General features: G+C 54.4%; 6 protein-coding genes across 6 annotated transcripts; 4 read left to right on the forward strand and 2 right to left on the reverse strand.

The window, feature by feature from the left end:
• Positions 1 to 62: 62 nt before the first annotated feature.
• Positions 63 to 1,167, forward strand: K452DRAFT_124888 (uncharacterized protein). Its single transcript, XM_033535216.1, has one exon. The coding sequence runs from the start codon at positions 245 to 247 to the stop codon at positions 857 to 859; it is 615 nt and encodes a 204-aa protein (XP_033401465.1). The 5' UTR covers positions 63 to 244; the 3' UTR covers positions 860 to 1,167.
• Positions 1,168 to 2,311: 1,144 nt separating this feature from the next.
• Positions 2,312 to 5,373, reverse strand: K452DRAFT_220881 (uncharacterized protein; the record flags this gene model as incomplete). Its single annotated transcript, XM_033536487.1, has 3 exons — positions 2,312 to 4,614; positions 4,668 to 5,129; positions 5,178 to 5,373. The coding sequence occupies 3 exons, from the start codon at positions 5,371 to 5,373 to the stop codon at positions 2,312 to 2,314; spliced, it is 2,961 nt and encodes a 986-aa protein (XP_033401466.1).
• Positions 5,374 to 8,733: 3,360 nt separating this feature from the next.
• K452DRAFT_324634 (uncharacterized protein) lies at positions 8,734 to 10,797 on the forward strand (the record flags this gene model as incomplete). Its single annotated transcript, XM_033544717.1, has 3 exons — positions 8,734 to 8,779; positions 8,897 to 9,004; positions 9,089 to 10,797. 3 exons carry the CDS (start codon positions 8,734 to 8,736, stop codon positions 10,795 to 10,797), a joined length of 1,863 nt encoding a protein of 620 aa, XP_033401467.1.
• A 124-nt stretch (positions 10,798 to 10,921) lies between these two features.
• K452DRAFT_124979 (uncharacterized protein) lies at positions 10,922 to 11,653 on the forward strand. Its single transcript, XM_033535217.1, has one exon. It carries the CDS (start codon positions 11,045 to 11,047, stop codon positions 11,483 to 11,485), a length of 441 nt encoding a protein of 146 aa, XP_033401468.1. The 5' UTR covers positions 10,922 to 11,044; the 3' UTR covers positions 11,486 to 11,653.
• Positions 11,654 to 12,245, reverse strand: K452DRAFT_124980 (uncharacterized protein). The gene has a single exon (XM_033535218.1). It carries the CDS (start codon positions 12,142 to 12,144, stop codon positions 11,821 to 11,823), a length of 324 nt encoding a protein of 107 aa, XP_033401469.1. The 5' UTR covers positions 12,145 to 12,245; the 3' UTR covers positions 11,654 to 11,820.
• Positions 12,246 to 15,996: 3,751 nt separating this feature from the next.
• K452DRAFT_125043 (uncharacterized protein) lies at positions 15,997 to 16,971 on the forward strand. Its single transcript, XM_033535219.1, has one exon. It carries the CDS (start codon positions 16,268 to 16,270, stop codon positions 16,787 to 16,789), a length of 522 nt encoding a protein of 173 aa, XP_033401470.1. The 5' UTR covers positions 15,997 to 16,267; the 3' UTR covers positions 16,790 to 16,971.
• The last annotated feature ends 380 nt before the right edge of the window (positions 16,972 to 17,351 follow it).

Here is a 17,351-nt window from a genome sequence, read left to right on the forward strand (position 1 = left end):
GTACCAAGGGGCCAGTTGTCGGCGATGATAAGCTGTGGTGTTGCCGCTCGCGCGCCAATGGGGGGAAGCTTCAAGCGTGGAGTGAAAGGATCGAGGTTTGGGTGAATCTCATGACGGCCAATGGACGGTAGGGACAGGGAAGTCATGCGGTCGAGTGCATGCGGGCGTGTTGCACGAGGGTTGCATAAGACGTGGAGGAGGGCATAATGAGGGACGGGAAAAGGGCAACACGACAGGTGAAGAGATGAGCAGGTGGTGGGAGATGAGCCGTACTTCAGACGATCATCCAGAAGGGACATTAGCCCAAAGCGCGGCTAGCATGATAACGCAAGAGTGTTGCGGTGTGGGTGGGCAGATGAGAGAGAGAGCGGACCCCCCACATGGCCGCGTTCCTGAACGGCTCCTCCACGATAGGCAAGCCCGCCGTAGCTGTGTCGCACTTTTTCGGGCCAAGCCGTCGTTGGCGGGCGGCCTCGTCGACGCGTGGCTGGCCGCGCGCGGGAACACGGCGCGCCCAGCAAGCCGCGCCACCGCTCGGGGCCAGGCACACTCCCAACGGCATTGGCACTCTTCTTCTTTTTTTTTCTGTTCCTCTCTGGGGGCCGTATGTGTGGCGTCGTCGAAGGGGTCCCGCCGTCGTTACAGCACAATTCCTCTCATCAATCGCACTCGCATTGCCGGCCGATCCTCCTCCGCCCCCGGCCCCACGTCTTTTTCACCTTCTTCATCGTTCGCCCTGTCTGTCATCAATAGTGTCATCCACGATTCAGGGGCCTCCGCGTCCTCTCGTGTAGATCAGCCCTTCTTGTCAAGCCCTCCGGCCGACCATCATCATCTTGATACTTGGTTCATCCCATAAAAAGACACTCTTCCCCTGCTCGCTAAATCCGCATGCCTGCCCCCAAGCCCCGGCCCACGAACTCCTCCGGTGGCTTACATTCTGTCTGCGACTGTGCATGTTTCTGCCGGCTAGGTCGTCGGCTGTTTCTTGCGCTGGCATAATAACTTACAGACATATATCACAGTAGTCACAGCAGCAGCTAGATCGGAAATGCCCCTCTTGGCAGCAGAGCCCGGCGCTGGCCTTGTTTTCGCTGCTGCAACTTGGCGCGCATGCTACGCTAGGTATCTACTCCTATTCCCCACATACCGTGACACTGCGCGGTGTTGCGCCTCATCTACCCAGCACACGGCGCCCTCGTAACGACTGAACGAGCCTCGGGATCGCCGTTGAGATTTGCTCGCCAAAACACGCCCCAAAAACCAAACGCCCTGCAATGCTGCCCGGTTAAGACGAAGCGAGCGAGACACTCAAAACCTCACGGGCAGTGATGAACGCTGTGTGGGCCCGTCGCGTGTCTGTGGGAGGGATGGAAAGAGAGCCCCGCGCCGAGCTTTCTGCCGGCTGCAGGATGCGCGGAGCGGGACATGCCGATCGCGCCTCTGCCTCAGGAAGATCCTCCCCCTAGCACCTTTAACGCATGCACATCCGCAGCAGCCGCAAAACCGTCGAGCGGCGAGCCTCCCTTCCCATCCCGACCGTACCGGTCGTACAACTAGCTACTGATGCGACGGCAGGAGAGTGGAAGGAAAGCAAAACAAAAAAAACAAAAAAAGGTAATGGTCCGCGCCCGCGCCCAAAACAACGGCCGGCGCGCGAACAAACGACCGCCGTGGCCAGCCTCGCCTCGCGCGCTCGCTCGCTCAGGAGCGTAATTTCTCGGTGATCTTTATAAGGGGTCCTGGTCTGCCGCGTGAACAGTGTGCGACATATCTGGCCTCGTGAGGGCGGCCGCCCTAGGCCTACTGACCCCCGGCCCCGGGGCCAGACTCGCAAGTCGCGAGCACTGCGCATCCTGCCGACCGTTTCGTCATAGCCACCCGAAGGCGCGGCAAGTGTGAGTGAGTGTGCGCGTACTGTGTATGAGTGCGTGTGTATGTGTGTCTCGTGGACGCTTGCCCTGTCTCATTCGTAACGAGGACGGCCGGTACCGCGAGCGTGGTGAACAGGCCCGACTACTGAGGAGCTTCGATGCACGCTGGACGGCTGCCCGCCGCCCACACCTGCAACTGACTCGCCTTTTCCCTGGGCCAAGCAATGGGCTCGTCCACATGACGGGTGGCCTGTTGGCGGGATGCCTTTTGCCTACGTACAAGCTACGGCACTTGAAGCCTGCCGGAGGGAACCGTGGCGCCTCTTTTTGCACATTTGTTGCTTGTTCCATTTCTTGTGTTAACTAGTTCCTTCCCTGTGCTCCACCGCCGTTGTGACGTGCCTCTGCCGAATATACCCATCCCTGACCCCCCTAGATCATACCAGGCCAAGCTTGATCTTCCGCTTGCCAGTGCTCTCCTCAATCTCGTCGCTGATCCGCACTGTAACCTTCTGGAACAGCTCGAGCTTAACGCTCCTGCTGCCCGTCGTCTTGAGCACATAGTTCTCCTCGTCAAACTCAGCCTCGGGCTCAGGAGTCGCCAAATCTCTCAGCCGGATCAGACTTTCGATGCCAAATCTTGGCACAAAGACGACAAAGCCGTTGGAGAAGATGCGCATTACGAAGCCCTCCTCGTCAATAACACGCCCCTTAAGTGCCTGCCCAACATAGTACTCGATGCTGGCCCGGCCCGCAAACTGCGCATTACGGTGTCGGACGTTGATGTTCTTGCACACGCCCTCGAGCTTCGCCTTGCTGTGAAGCGAGGCGTCAAGTGGCTCGTACTCGATGGCCGCAGCGAGCTGTCTGTGTGCTTCGAGATCGGCATACCGACGGATCGGGCTCGTGAAGTGCGTGTAGATTTCGCTCGCGAGACCGTAGTGACGGAACTCAGGATAGGCCTGCGTACCCGAGCAGAAGTACTCGGCCGACATCATGCAGCGAGTTGCCATGATACGGACGAGCGTGTTGAAGAAGGGCTCTTCAGGGTCAACGCAAGTGTCCAGGGAGTCGGCCAGAGCCTTTGAGCTGTCGACGCGAAGCTCCATGCCCTTCTTAACCTTGAGCTGGTTCGCCAGGCCCTCGAAGTTGGTCTTTGGAGGTGCAGCGTGGCGACGTAGTAGGGCAGTTTGGGGGAAGGCCTCGTGATTTTTAGCAGCGACGCTAGTGTTGGCGAGCAACATGAATTCTTCTACAAGCGAGTTGGTGTCCAGGAGGCGCTTGGTTTGTACGTCGACGGGATCAGAAGTTTCAGACTCGGTCTGGACCTTGACTTCGGGACTGGCCAGATTCAGAGCACCTGCATCATAACGCTTCTGGCGGAGCTTCTTGGAAAGCATTAAGAGTGTCCGCATGCCTTCCGTCAGCTCATCCTGTTGCGACTTATCATCAATCCGAATCTGAGCTTGTTCATAACTGAAAGCTTCCCGTGAACGAATCACAGACTTGGTGAAGTCTGCCTTGACAATGTCCGCATCCTTGGTGATCTCCCAGAGGACAGAGAACGAGTAACGCTCAACGTACGGCTTCAGCGAACAGAGATCCGTGCCAAGAAGCATAGGCAACATGTCGATACGCTTGTCGACTAGGTAAACTGTGGTGCCCCTCATGCTGGCCTCCTTGTCCATTGCGTTGTTTGGTTTGACAAAATGAGAGACATCGGCAATGTGAACACCAACTTCGTAGTTTCCGTTGGGCAGGAGGCGGGCGTGAAGGGCGTCATCGATATCCACACAACCGGGAGGATCGATGCTACACACCAACAGGTCTCTAAGATCGCGACGACCCTTCCAGCCCGGATCATCGGTGCTGGCTGGGACGCGCCAGTCGTGGCCTTCTGCCGGTAGGCAGTCAAGAACTGTCTTAGGGAATGGTCGGTATTGTACGTCGTATTCGAGCAACAATGCCTCGGTCTCAGCGCCCTTCGATTCCAATTCGCCAAGGGATCTGACGAAGTGGCCCACCGGGTATCGAGCCTCCCGATCCCAGGAGTCGATCGTGACCAAGACACGCTTGCCAAGGAGTTCACCCGCCTGACGCGTCCTGACTCGGATTTTCGGTATGCGCTTATCCATGGGAATAAGGAAGACGGTCTGCTGCGCACGACTTCCCTTCGCACTGGACTTGACAGAGTCCTTGTCGACATGTCCAACATACTGCCGCCAGTTCCTTTTGATGATTCCAACGACACGTGCAGTGGGTTGAGGACGTCCTTCGGTGCTCTTGCTCTGTACTCTCTTCACTTCTTCTTGAAGTGCCCGCCTCTCCTGTTCCGTGACGACAGCCTCTCCTTCATCCACATCTGCATTCTCATTCTTGTTCAGAGATTCCTCCTCAATGATTTTAGTGGAAGGAGCTTTCCATTGGTCCTTGGGCAGGACTTCAACAACAACGACATCGCCAGACACGGCGCGACTGCTGTTCTCTCTTCCCAAAATCAACAGAGACTTCTCAAAGGCCGGTACGTGCACGGAACCCTCCAAATAGTTGTACTGGGACACGTTGAATGTGCCTTGGTGGAGGGTGCCAGCTTTGACGCCGGTCATCATCTTCGAGAGCGAGTAATGTTCAGGGTACAGAAGCTCAGCCTTGCCAGCTCTAACTTCCCGCTGCTCGCGACCTGTGCTAACCATATCCAACAGTTGGTCTGCGTTGGGCAGACCAGATACATAGTCAGACACTGCATGAGAAAGTCAGTTTAGATACATGTGCCTAGAGGGTGGAATGACCTACACGAAAGTGCAGGAACGCCATCTGCCTTTGCTTTGCGTAGGTTTTCCCTGTCATCACTGATCATCACGATAGCTGGAGCTTTGGCATCCCGACGCGACTTGACTGCTTGCTGGAGGTGTTCACCGTACCACTGGACGGCTTTCCTGACAGCGCGGTCATTGCGGTCGTTGATGCTCTCGCCCTCTCCCCGGGTAACGTAAGTGTCCAGTCTGAAGTCATTGAAAAAGACATAGAAATGCTTGTCCTCGTTCTTCGTGAGACTGATCAAACGGTGATAGAGCGGTAGAGAGCGATTCTTAACCTCCTCCAGGACGGTCTGCAGAACGATGACGTCATGGAACGCAGTCTCAATCTCAAAAAGATCCATGCCAGTAAGGAAGGCATTGGTGTCTGGGATGAGATAATGGCCGCTAGGAAAAGACTTGGTCCCCGCGGGACGTTCAGAAAGCACAAAGGGCGCGACTAGGGGTACTTAGTATGGAGCATTACGGGTGCTGGGTGTCTACGCACCCTTGTTGTTGTAGTCTCTGGGGGCGACATCGAGACATGCAGAACACAGCCTTGACGAACACGGAATGTCCTGCCTAAGATAGAGTTCTCTGACTATCTTCTGCACCTTGCCACTCCGGGTAGACCTCACGTAGACCTTGCTCGCAAGGTTAGGCGCCGCGGCATCGGCCGCAAAGGACCTCTTGAGACTCGTCATGGCGCAAAGCGGAGGGGTTGGTTTGGAGTGATGTGCGCTGCTTGGCCGACGGCGACGTTCTGCAAATGAAAGTTTCTGGGAACGGACAAACAATGCAAACCCCCGCGCCCGGTCCGTGCGCCTACCATGCGACTGCGCAGCAACTAAGGTAAACACCACGCCCCCGCGTCCTACGCGCACAACCCTCAATCGCTCCTTGTCAACGCGTCACGTCGCGCAATTATCGATTGCCAGACCCACATCCACACCAGTCACGCGTCCCGACGTCGTGAAGTGAGCCTCACCGCCCAACGAGCGCATTAGTGTGACCTTTAAAGGCTCTCAGAAGTTTGGAGACAGATAATACTTCATTCGTCGCCGTTTTGTGGCCAAACAATCCAACACGGTTACATCCTTTGGCAACAAGATCTGCACCTTCGTCACTATCAAGCGAGTCGCCACGCGGCCGCCCACTCGCACCGCACCATAGGCAACAGCCGACTGATTTGTTCCCCAATTCTGACTGTCAAAAAACGTCTACGCGATCTCGCGCTTGAGCCTATTGATATTGACAGAGACCCTTAGCTCTTCAACATCCATGGACGCCGGCAGCTTTCAATGGACGCCCGCGCCCGATCCGTGCTACAGTTGGGGCTGGTCACAACGTTTCGGCTCGTCAGCAGCTTTTCATTGCTAAGATTAGCGTTGACTGTTAATCTCTCATTTTTCTCGGTATAACGGTGAAGTCATGCAAGTAGCTATGCAAACCCTGGCCGTATATACCGACGAAAGTCTTTCTAAATGTCAGAAGTTGCTGACCAGCCCAAACTTTATAGGCTGTCTTGGCTATACCTTGATGCCGACCTGCTGAACACGGCAAGTCTCACACAGTATACTGCGACGACCTACTTAAACCTCGATCTGTCCTCAACCACCTACTAACAACAAATATCACCGTGGACCATCGAACAAAAATTCACTTACACTATAATCACTCTACCTACCGAAGACAGCTTCTTTCTCAATCGACTCTACCGATCGAAAATATACTCACTGTAAGACACGTACTTTACAAAGAAAATAGTGTCTTTCTTCACGTACTCCCGAAAAATGTACTCATAAGACTCGTTGACAGAAACCATCACGGAATACCGAGTCATGCCACAAGTTCAACGCGGCGTTAAGTGGGAAGAGATCAACTACATGTTAACGTGGTTTATATTGGTCTCTTCCTGCGCTGTCATCCTGATCGCAGGTCTTCATTGGAACGACCTGGATGTGCTGGTAAAATTTCTTCACGTTATTCATCTCTGGCTTGCCTGCATTTTTTGGGTATCCGGAATGTTAATGGAACGGAAAACAGTACGTCCATTCCCTCCTCGTTGTGTTTGCTAAAGCTGCTAATTATGACCAAGTGCCAATCTACACGATGAGAGCGGTGACTGGCAAGGAAGACGACGGCAACACAATTCTGAGTTTCTGTTGTGGTGTGCTTTTGAAGGAGGTCATGGCATGGCTTGTCGAGGCGTTGAAATCATCCCGCTGGATCGAGGCGTTAAAGTCCAGCATTGACCGTTATAACGGTTTCCCTTTGTAACGGCAAAACTAGTGGGCAAACAGCGACGCAAAACCTAGCCAAATATACCTATGGACAGCTTCTTAACAACCTGAAATTGCTGACCGGCTTAAATGGTGTAAACAGTCGTGATGCTTTTTGCTTCTTCTCGCAACAGAAGGTGTTCATAGGGTCGGCGCTGAAGGGTCTGGCCGGAGATTGGTTTAGGCTGCAGCATTCGTTCCTTGTAAGCATGGATAATACCTCACCTAAACAGTGACAAAAGTTCCGTGCTAAGATCTATGTTGGGCTCCTGCCTAGTACATTACAAGGCCTCGATGCCTCTACAAGGATGCCGCATCCCAGTACATGATATCATGGTCGATGATGATGATGTCGATATGGACCCTTGCCAGTGACATGATCTACTCAGTGGTCTCAGGCGTGCTACCGATAGGCCTCTACGCAGTGTAGGCAGCTCTGCCTAATGCATGACGATCCATCGTACGACTACAACGTCAATCCCTTAGCAACTGCCTCCTGAAATGGCTATTGACTTGGCCAATGAAGAAGATGGCTTCGCAGGATCGAGTGGATGGCATTGGTCGGAGAAGTGCGTCTTGGCCAAACAGGTCTCAGCCGTGAGAGGGCGCAGTTGAGCGATCATTTCCTAACGTCTCTGCATGCAGGCATTAGTAGGCGCGAACCACGGCAGTAGTGCAACTGATTATCTAAAGAACCCGAGACGAGGGCACTGCTCTAGACCGAGGGGTCTTTGATCGACGACGGCGGAGCGTGTTCGCCCCTAAAACAGCTACGGCAAGAGCCGTTTAGGGATTAGCTGGTTGGCGGCTGCGGTGCAAATGTGCACTATCTTGCGAGGCTGGGTCGTGACCGCGGCTGAGCAACGATGCACATCTAGTATAATCGATATTACCGTCTATATTCTGTGTTGAATCAGCGATTTCAGATGGTAGTGCAACAACCATCGCATGTAGCTGTAGTGACTATAATCCAAATGAATGCTGTCCGGAGAAGGAGCCGAGAGATCCGTAGGCAGGAATTATTCGGCATGGGTTCAATCTGGTTGTGTGACCTGGATATCGTCATTCCGTCCACGCAAACACACCGCCTGTGCTGTGCGATGGGAAAGCAGTGGGAGGATGATTCCGGGTTTTCGGTACTGTGCTTCTTCTTTTCCGTGAAGACCCGGGCGGGCGGAAGAGGTCAACTGACCCATAAGGGCATTCTTTTGATATCGTCGACCCGGCCTAGTGGCGCAGAGACCCTGCAGAGGACGAGCAGATGACACAGGCTGGCTGTGGCGCTCGTGTGGCTGGCGGGCGGTGATTGGGCCGCGTCGCCACGCCGCGGGCCATGCACTGATTCGACCCCTCATCTGCGGTCATCTGTCTGGCACGCCTCGGGGAATGCTTTATCACCCTCTTGCGGCGCCCTTGCCGTCGTCCGCTCGTGAAGCTTTCCTTCTTGTTGCTCGAGCAAGCCGCCGCTCGCGTTCAGCCTCGGAGACCGCTCCGCGCCGCGCGATTGCTTCTCTTGCTTCCCGGTCGGCTTGGCAGCGGCGTTGCATCATCGCTCTTCGCTTGACTGTGGCACCTTCGCAAACTCCTTCGCCGAACCTTGCATCCCTCACAACCATCCACACCGCCGCCGACCCCCCATTCAGGGTCCGTGGATCGATGCTCCGGGATCGTGCAGCACCTCCGCCCGCCTCGTAATCCACGCCGAATGCCAACGCCCGCGACCACCACCATTACCCTCCAATTCCCATGTTCTCGACCACGTCGACGTCGTTGAACGGCGCCATGGATGGCCAAGGCACCATCAATCCCCAAGCTCTGAACTCGTCAGGTAATGCGCCCTGCACTGCTCCGGCCTGGTGCGAGCGCGTCCAACATCCGCACCCGCACCCACACCCACACTCATTGTTTGGATGCCCGTCCGCTGACGCGTCGCGTCCCACGCCAGTCCTGTCAGCTTCCGCCTCCAGCGCCGCTTCCCAGCAGAGCCCGCGCGGCATCAAGCGGAGTCGCTCGCCCACCGAAGACGTCTTCTCGCCCGAGAGACCCGACGACGGTGCGTCCAATCTCTGTCAAGCTGGTCGCGCTCGAGCCGCCATGTGCTCTCCGTTATGCTAACACTTGTCTCTCGCCCGTCCAGATGACAAGCCGCGAAAGCGCGGTCGCCCGCCCAAGTCCAGAGTCTCGGAGAGCCCTCAGTCGACCCAACCCGCGCCCGGACCAGTGCAGACACCGCAACTAAAGGCGCAATCCCTGCCGCAGGCGTCGCCAACTCAGTCGTCGCCCCCAAAGACCACACCGACCAAGGGCACCGTGTTGAAAGCATTGCCGACTGTGCGCGACCACACGACGGATCAGCTGAACACCGAGGGAGACGAGTACATACCACGTGAATTCGACGAAGCCGGCGAAAAGAAAGTCACACCGTCCGGACACCCGCTGGACGGAAGGGAATACCGCTGTCGAACGTTCTTCGTGCCAAACAGAGGAGACAAGCTTTTTATGCTTGCAACAGAGTGCGCGCGCGTCTTGGGCTACCGCGATTCCTACCTGCTCTTCAACAAGAACAGATCGCTCTACAAAATCATCGCAACTCAGGCCGAGAAAGATGACCTGATTCACCAAGAGATACTGCCGTATTCTTATCGCTCGCGACAAATCGCCATTGTCACCGCGAGGTCCATGTTCCGCCAGTTTGGAAGCCGGCTGATTGTCAACGGAAGGCGCGTTCGCGACGACTATTGGGAAAGCAAGGCAATCAAGCAGGGTTTCACCGAAGAGGACGCCGCTGGAGAGAAGAGACCGGGAGCCGCGAAGCAGAGGGAGGCCGCCGCGGCTGAGGCAAGCAGCGCGCATGCCTTGACCTCGCTGCCCCACGGCGAGATCATCTACAGCAACGGGCCCGGAGCCATGGACGTGCCTCCCGGCGTCAATCCTGCGACTTTGGCGCCTTTGCCCATGATAAACCTGGCTCCGGTGGATGAGCTGCGCGCGAGGGATTACGGCAACGTGCAGCGCCCCAGGCACGAGATTTCCGGGCCGCCATACTCGGAGCGCATGCAACCAAGCACAGCCGCCGAAATTTTAAATCAGGCTGCGCACGCCGCCGAATTCAACAAGAACCTGGGGCAGCAACGGACGATCCGAAGCAATTACATAGACGATTATTGGAAGCGCCCGCACGAGCCAGTTGTGGCACAGCCGCGCCAGGCTACGGTAGAAGGCGACGTTCCGAATGTCCAGCCAGGCATCCAGTCTCCAAGACCGAAATCCAACCCGCCCCTCATGGGCGGCCCGTCACACAGCCTTCCATCGCAACCCGGACCGGCCTCGATGATGACGCCTCAGTCGTATTCGCAATCTTCGCACGCGACGAACCCTCTTGTGCAGACGCCCATGCGTCCAATGCCACAACCGCCCCAAATGCACGGCCGTTCACCAAGCTTGGGCATGGGTGGTCCGAGCCAGGCGACTCCGTACGGTTATCCACAGAGCCAAATGTGGCCTCCGTCGCAGCCGCAACCGTCACCGCTGTCGCAAACGCACCACAGCATGCAGCAATTCGGCCATCAACAGTCGCCAGCTCCGCAACAATCGCCGTTGCACGCGCCGCCTCAGCTGCATCATTCCCAGAGCAGCGGGTCCATGCACGGTACACCCATGGGTTTCTCGACTATGGGTGGCATGAATCCTGCTGCCTACAGGAACCTGACAGGCAACCCATACCAGCATAGTCCAAGCCCCCAACACTTTATGCACCAGAGCACGGCGGCGCAGCAGCCTGGCATGCAGGGCTGGGCCCCTGGGGCCCCTGCGCAGACGCCGCAGCAAAACTGGCAAGGCTTCTAAAAACAGCGAGGCTCTTAGACGCGCGCATCCGCATTTGCCGAATACATTCTCTCGCGCTTTCGGTCACTTTTCTTGGATTTTATGCGACTTCGCATTATATCCCGGCAGTTCGCTTCCTGATGTTTTTGCACGCAGTACGTTGTGACGGATTCGGTAACTCACGGTTGGGCCTGATGGGGATAACACATGGCGTTTTTTTTTTTTTTTTCTTTATTGCGGAGGAGCACGGGGAGGCGAATTTCTGGGCATGTTGGCATTCTCTTCTTCCTATGGCTTTCGCCCCTCTGCCCTTGTCCTACCTTCCCATACCCTGTATACTACACTGAGCACAGAGAGAGCTTGGAGGTTCGCATTGCTGCGTTTCCACACCTTCCATTCCCCCTTTCGCAGGACAGAAAGAACAACACATTCTTCTCTTTCTTCCACCTCTTCCTCTTTCCTTTTTCTTTTTCCTCTACTTCTCGGTACACTACTTTTTCCTTCCCTTTTTTACAATTCGACCTTAATATTCCCGGGCGGCGTGGTCTTTGAGGAAACACGCTGGTGCCGTCGACGTTTCCACCACTTTTTACTCACTTCCGCACTTTCCACACATTCGCTCGCACGCATCCGGCATCATCGAACGCGCATTGCGAAAGACAGGGCGAAAACACGCAAAGGAGACAAGGGCGGGCTTGTTCTGATTTGACTAGGTTGACCATTATGCACCCAGGCCCCATCCGCATTTGTACTGTACTGCACTGCGTTGCACTGCACTGCATCATTGTCTTTTGTCAGGACCTCATATGAAACCCCCTTCCGTTCCCCCATCATCCCCTCTTCACCTAATAATAAGCACCATCCCCCATGTTGCTGCTCACCCTCACTCTCATCTTAATCCCCCTTCGTGCCCTTCCCAAGCAGCTCTACCCTTTCCCCAGCACTTCTTCCCCATGTTTCTGCTCGCGTAGGTTTGTTTGTCGGTCTATCTTAATCTTATCTGGTTTCTCGTTCAGGCTCGGGCGCTCTGGTTTGGCGGCGGGGTTATACGGTGGCGCACTGCTGGTGGTTGTGGTGACTGTTTTGTCGGACTGAACGGAAGACGGGCGGCGGCTGTGTGGTGGGATGGTATGGGATGGTATGCGGCAAATCGGCCATTTGAGGGGGACGAAGACACTGGCAGCAAGCAAAGCAAAGCAAGCAAGCAAAGCAATAGACGGCTTCTCTCACGGGCAATGATGCTAGGTGGTGATTTGGTGGTCTCTGTTCTATTCTCTCTTTCTCTCTCTTTCTCTCTCTTTCTCTCTCTTTCTCTGTCGTGATGCATTCGATTGGGGGTTTAATTTTCTTGGTTTTATTCCATTTCATCTCATCTCGTATCCTTGACCGATATCTTTCTTTCTTTCTTCCCTATACAAGTTTCTGGTAACGGTTCTGGTTCCGGACTCTTTTCTTGCTTGCTCCTTCCGACGCCTCCTTGCACTCTCTACCCGGAGTCGCTGCTCAGATCCGTCTTTCCATGTTTGGAACCCCAGCCAGCCACGATGGCGTCTCCGCGTGGAGTTGGTGCCTAGGTGGGTAGGCACGGTAGGCACGGCAGACGGCTGGTCGCTTGCGTGGTGGCGGACACGAGGGCAGGCATTAGGTACGTATTTACGAACCGGACGGGGCGGGACGGGATAACGGTCGTACCTAGGTAGGTAGGAGGTACCTGGATACAGCCACGCAGGCACTCCATTTCGTCCATCTGGCCTCCTCGGTGCGGATAACGACGCTGTGACAGGATACAGTACCTAGGTATCAGCAACGTCGCTGTCGTTGTCGTTGGCGCTGTGTCCTACCTGGTCTATTCATTCATTCATTCATTCATTCATTCATTCATTCATCGTTTTGTATCGTCGTCACTGCTACTGCTACTGCCACAGGCACAACAACAACAGCCAACAACCAACCTCTCACGCCCATTAACCCATCCACCCATCAATTTCCCTCTCTCTCACCTACCAACCTACCAACCAACCAACCAACCTACCCACCTACCCAGACACGGCACGGCTCACACACACACACACACACACACACACACGCTAAGCCACCACGGCCGCGGCCGCAGCCTCGCCGTGCCCTGCCGGGCTGGAGCGGGGCGGGACGGCGCGTGCTTGCTTGCTTGCTTGCGTGCGTGTGTGCGTGCGCGAGCGGCGGATGTGGGTGTGGATGGGAACGTGGTCGCCCTGCTTGCGTACCTATTCGTTCTGCTCATACTCGCGTTCACATGCAGCTGCGTGCGTGCGTGCGCGTGTGCTGCTGCGTAGCTAGATTGGATGGTATGCTATGCAGGCAGGCAGGCAGGCATGCATGCATGCGGGAGTGTGCGCGTGCGTGCGTGCAAACGTGGGGTTTGCGGGGCGTGGTTGGCTGCGTGTGCTGGGGGTTTGGCGTCAGGGCAAGTGGCCGGGAGAAAGAGAGGAGGTGGATGGATTGGATTGGGAGGGCCCTGCATGCGTGCGTGCGTGCGGTGCAAGTGTTCTGGAATCGGGGTTGGCTTTGGCGTGGGCATTCGTTCGTTCGTTTGTTCAACTCCCGTGTCGTCAATCAAGTCAGTCAGTCAAGTCAATTGATCGTTCAAGCAATCAAGTAAATCTTGTTTCCATGGACGGAGACGCGAGCGTACAATATGTAGCCGAGGGCCCAATGACAAGGCGTGGATTAGCGGCGATGAAGAAGGTGGAGACAAGCAGGGATGGATGGTGCCGGTGGTGGAGGAGGCGATGGATGGAGATCCTCCTCGGCTGAGTCCGTCGTCTAGGGAGGGCCCCTGCCTTGTACAGTCGGCTACACAAATTGAAGAGCCGGGGCAAGCGAGCGACCGGGGTCAGCACCCACTGCAGCTATTTCAACCGGCGATTTCTCCACCACCTTCTCCTTCAGACACAAAAAATGGGTCGGGTTTACAAAACAGACAGGCAAGAATGGCCTGAGCATGAAATTCAGGCCATGTGGCTGTTATTCAAGCACGGAGTCTCCACCTAAAAAATTCGAGTAGAATTCGGTATCCTAAAGTCGTCGCTAAACACGATCCTTCGTAAGTATAGGAATAATAATTAGACTACTATTACTAAGTAAAAGTATCCTAGGTAACCTACGAAGCTAGACGAGCGAGCTAAGCGACGTTTTATTTAAATTATTACTAATAATCTATTTAAATTAATTACATACCTAGTAATGCCTAGTAATATTAGGTCTCGTATTTATATTAATATAGTATAAAAATAATTACTAAGTATAAGGTCTACGCTTTTAGGCTATATAAGAAACCCTATTTAATTCTAAAATATAAGGAGGTATAGCTTTATTTCGTATAAAAATAGATAAATCTAAAAGAGAAAGATCTTTATCTAATTTACTTTTCTAACGAGTTAACCTTCGAGATTAGTCTAAATATAATTTATAACTATATCTACTACTAAAAAGGCTAGGCCTATAAGAGTTACTTTCTTAAGCTAACCTTTAAGTCTAGTAGGTTCTCTATTAGTATCTAGGCGGTAATTTTACTTAGAGAGAAAGGTAATATAGTAATTCTTATAAAGGGAAAATGTATAAATTCGACTCTCTACTATAGAGATATTCTAAATAGTCCTATCTTCTCTTTTTATAGAAAAATTACTAATCTTTATAGAGATACTATCTAATAGGAGGACGGTACGAGATATTATACATCTAAGATATCTATAGCTTTCTACTTAGCTCTTTTTATATAGATACTTGACTAGCTAGTATAGTTACCTAACCTAAATCTAATTAAGAACATATAACGAATTATTAAGGCTTGTATTTACTAGCATAGATAATAAATAAATTTAATCTAGGAGATAGAGACAGTGCTGAAGGACGAGTAGGATAGGTTAACTCCTGTAGACTAGAAGAGATATATTTTAAACTAGTAGGACCGCTATAGAGCGGTAATTAAGGCGAAGGGAGGATCAACTCGGTACTAAAAGTGTCGCTGCTAGATTCTCTAGTATCTGTTGCATAGATTCGAATTTCTTGAATATCCTGGTGTTGAATTGATCGCTGAATGGGTGCTTCTTCGCAGCAGGGTAGTTGACTCAGAGCGAGCAGGGACCGGGATGGCCCTTCCATTTGTGTAGCCGACTGTACATACCATGCCTACCATACCTAGGTAGATGATCGCGAGTGTTCTAGACGCCGACATCAGCGTCGTCTACCTAGTCTGTCATGCACTCCGTTCGTCGTGTAGTAAGCTGGGGTATGATGGATGTACTAAGCCAGCTGCGAACGCATTCCTGCTCATCATTCCAGCCCGTCCAGTCACGGCCCTGCTCGCCGCATCCATGCCTAGCTAGGTATCCATCCATCCAATCCATGCACGCCATCCACCCACACTCACTCACGCATCAGACTTTCTGCACGCTGTAGCCGCGCGCCTTGCCGGGCAACGGGTTGCCGCGGGAGCTTCGCTTCCTAAGTGAAGCCGGGCGGGTAATCAGCCTTGGTGCGCGCGCGCGATAAGATGGCCATTAGGTAGGTGTCATATATCCGTATCCATATCCTTGTAGCATGTAGCATGGAAGTATGGAGCGGGCCCGGCGCGCTGGCGCCCGTCCCGTTCCCGTTTCGGCTGGCGAGGCTCGTGTTTGGGGCGCGCGTGCTCGGTTTGGGAATGAATGAATGATGGCGGGCCGTTCGGCGAGAGAGAGAGAGAGAGGGAGAGTGATCAGTCAGCTGGCCATGGGCCCGTTGCTAACTCCTGCAACCCCGTGTGTAAGTGGGCAGGTCTGAAGCCTCAGGCTGGGGAAAAGCTGCCGATAGTTACCTGCCAACCATTCGTCGCATGCCAGGGTTACTGTATCGCGCCTTACGAGCTTACGAGCTTGGCCCTGCCCTGTCTTGCCGATAACGCTAGGTATCGTTTAGGACCTGGCAAGTGATCACCACCCGTGGCCGAGCACGCAAGCAGCAGCAGAAAAAAGCCTAAATAAACCAAAAAGCAAAAAAAAAAAAAAAAAACGAGAAAAAGCAAAGTTAGACCCACGCAAGCAAGCAAGCAATGCCTTGCTCTCGTGCCGTCGTTGAGCATCCTTGCAAGTGGCGCTGCTCTGTAAGCCGTTTATCGTGGGCATGGCTGGTTGCTGGGGGGTGATTGCTCGAGGGTTATGTTGTGGCTGACGGATAGACGGGCGCGTGTGTGAGCATGCTTTTTGCGCGGATTGGGGACTCCGTTACTGTAGGTCCTTGTGTTGAGTGGGCTGGGCTGGGAGTAGGATGAGCAAGCGAGTAAGTGAGTAGCTGCCCGGGTTGCTTACCTGCCTATCTCCCTAGGTACCTACCTAGTCCCTACCTACCTACCTACCGCGCCTGCGATCACGCGTTCCTGATATCTTCACTCTAGGTAAGGCACCCATGTGCGTACATACATACATACATACATACACACCCCCACCCATCCATCCATACGTCCATATGTACAGCCATGACGCCCACGCACGTGCTCCCCACCCCCAACCCCACACACACCTCCCTAGGTCCTACCTACCTCCGCAGTCCCAGAGCCAAACCAAACCCACGCAAAGGTGACGTCCTCGATCCGGAGCGGAGCCGCCCCCGAGATCCTGCAGTGCGCGGTCATCTGGCGTCGCCGTGCAACGCGACGCTAGGCAGTGCAGCATGCCTTGCCTTGCCCTGCCATGCCCTGCCCTGCCATGCCCTGCCAGGGTCGGGTCAGATCAGGACGACGAAGGTACTCACTCCGTACGCGTGCGTGGTGCGCACGCACGCCGTACGCACTCGTACTGCGTGTATCGCGTGCGCTGGTGCTGGTGCTCGTGCCCATGTTAGGTCGCGCGTGAGGACTGACTGCGGAATACATACCTACCTAGTAGTGAGGCGCGCAAGCTCGCTCCGTTGCTTGCTTCTGCCGTGCCGCGGCGTGTCGTGCGTGTGCGCAATCGGAATCCAATCCCAAGTCCAAGTCCAAATCCAAACCAATCCGTAAAGGCAGGGCAGGGCGAATCGCGCTGCTCGTCTGCCCATGCATCCATCTACATATCTCCTCCCACAGCAACAGCAACAGCAGCCGACGCGGCTCCCCGCACCCCACACTCCACACCCTATGCCCAACTGCACTGGCTGGCGTGCACGCGCAGCAACCACCACGACGACGATCGCGCATTCGAAATACCTACATACCTACTAGGTACTCTGCGTAAGCAGCCGCGCACGCGCACACTCGCGTAGAACGCGTCCGAGCCCTTCTCAGCCGCATGCGATGTCTCATTGGCGGGCGGGCAGGCGAGCTTGTACACTGCCTACTGCGTGGGTACTGCGCACAGTGTACAGTAAGTACACACATGGCACATCAGTACGCGCACACACAGCACACCCACACACAACCAGGTGAGCACAAACCTAGTGCGCGGTTTCTGGCTGTCGACCATTTCAGTAGAAGATGCATAAGCATAAGAAAATAGGGAAAAGAAGATAGGAAAAAGAAAAAGAAAAGGAAAGGAAAGGAAAGGCCAAGACTCTGCAGACGAGTTAGGCAGTCAATGCAAAGC

This window comes from Aplosporella prunicola (genome assembly GCF_010093885.1).
Source record: "Aplosporella prunicola CBS 121167 unplaced genomic scaffold K452scaffold_4, whole genome shotgun sequence".
In the NCBI taxonomy this organism is placed as follows: domain Eukaryota; kingdom Fungi; phylum Ascomycota; class Dothideomycetes; order Botryosphaeriales; family Aplosporellaceae; genus Aplosporella; species Aplosporella prunicola.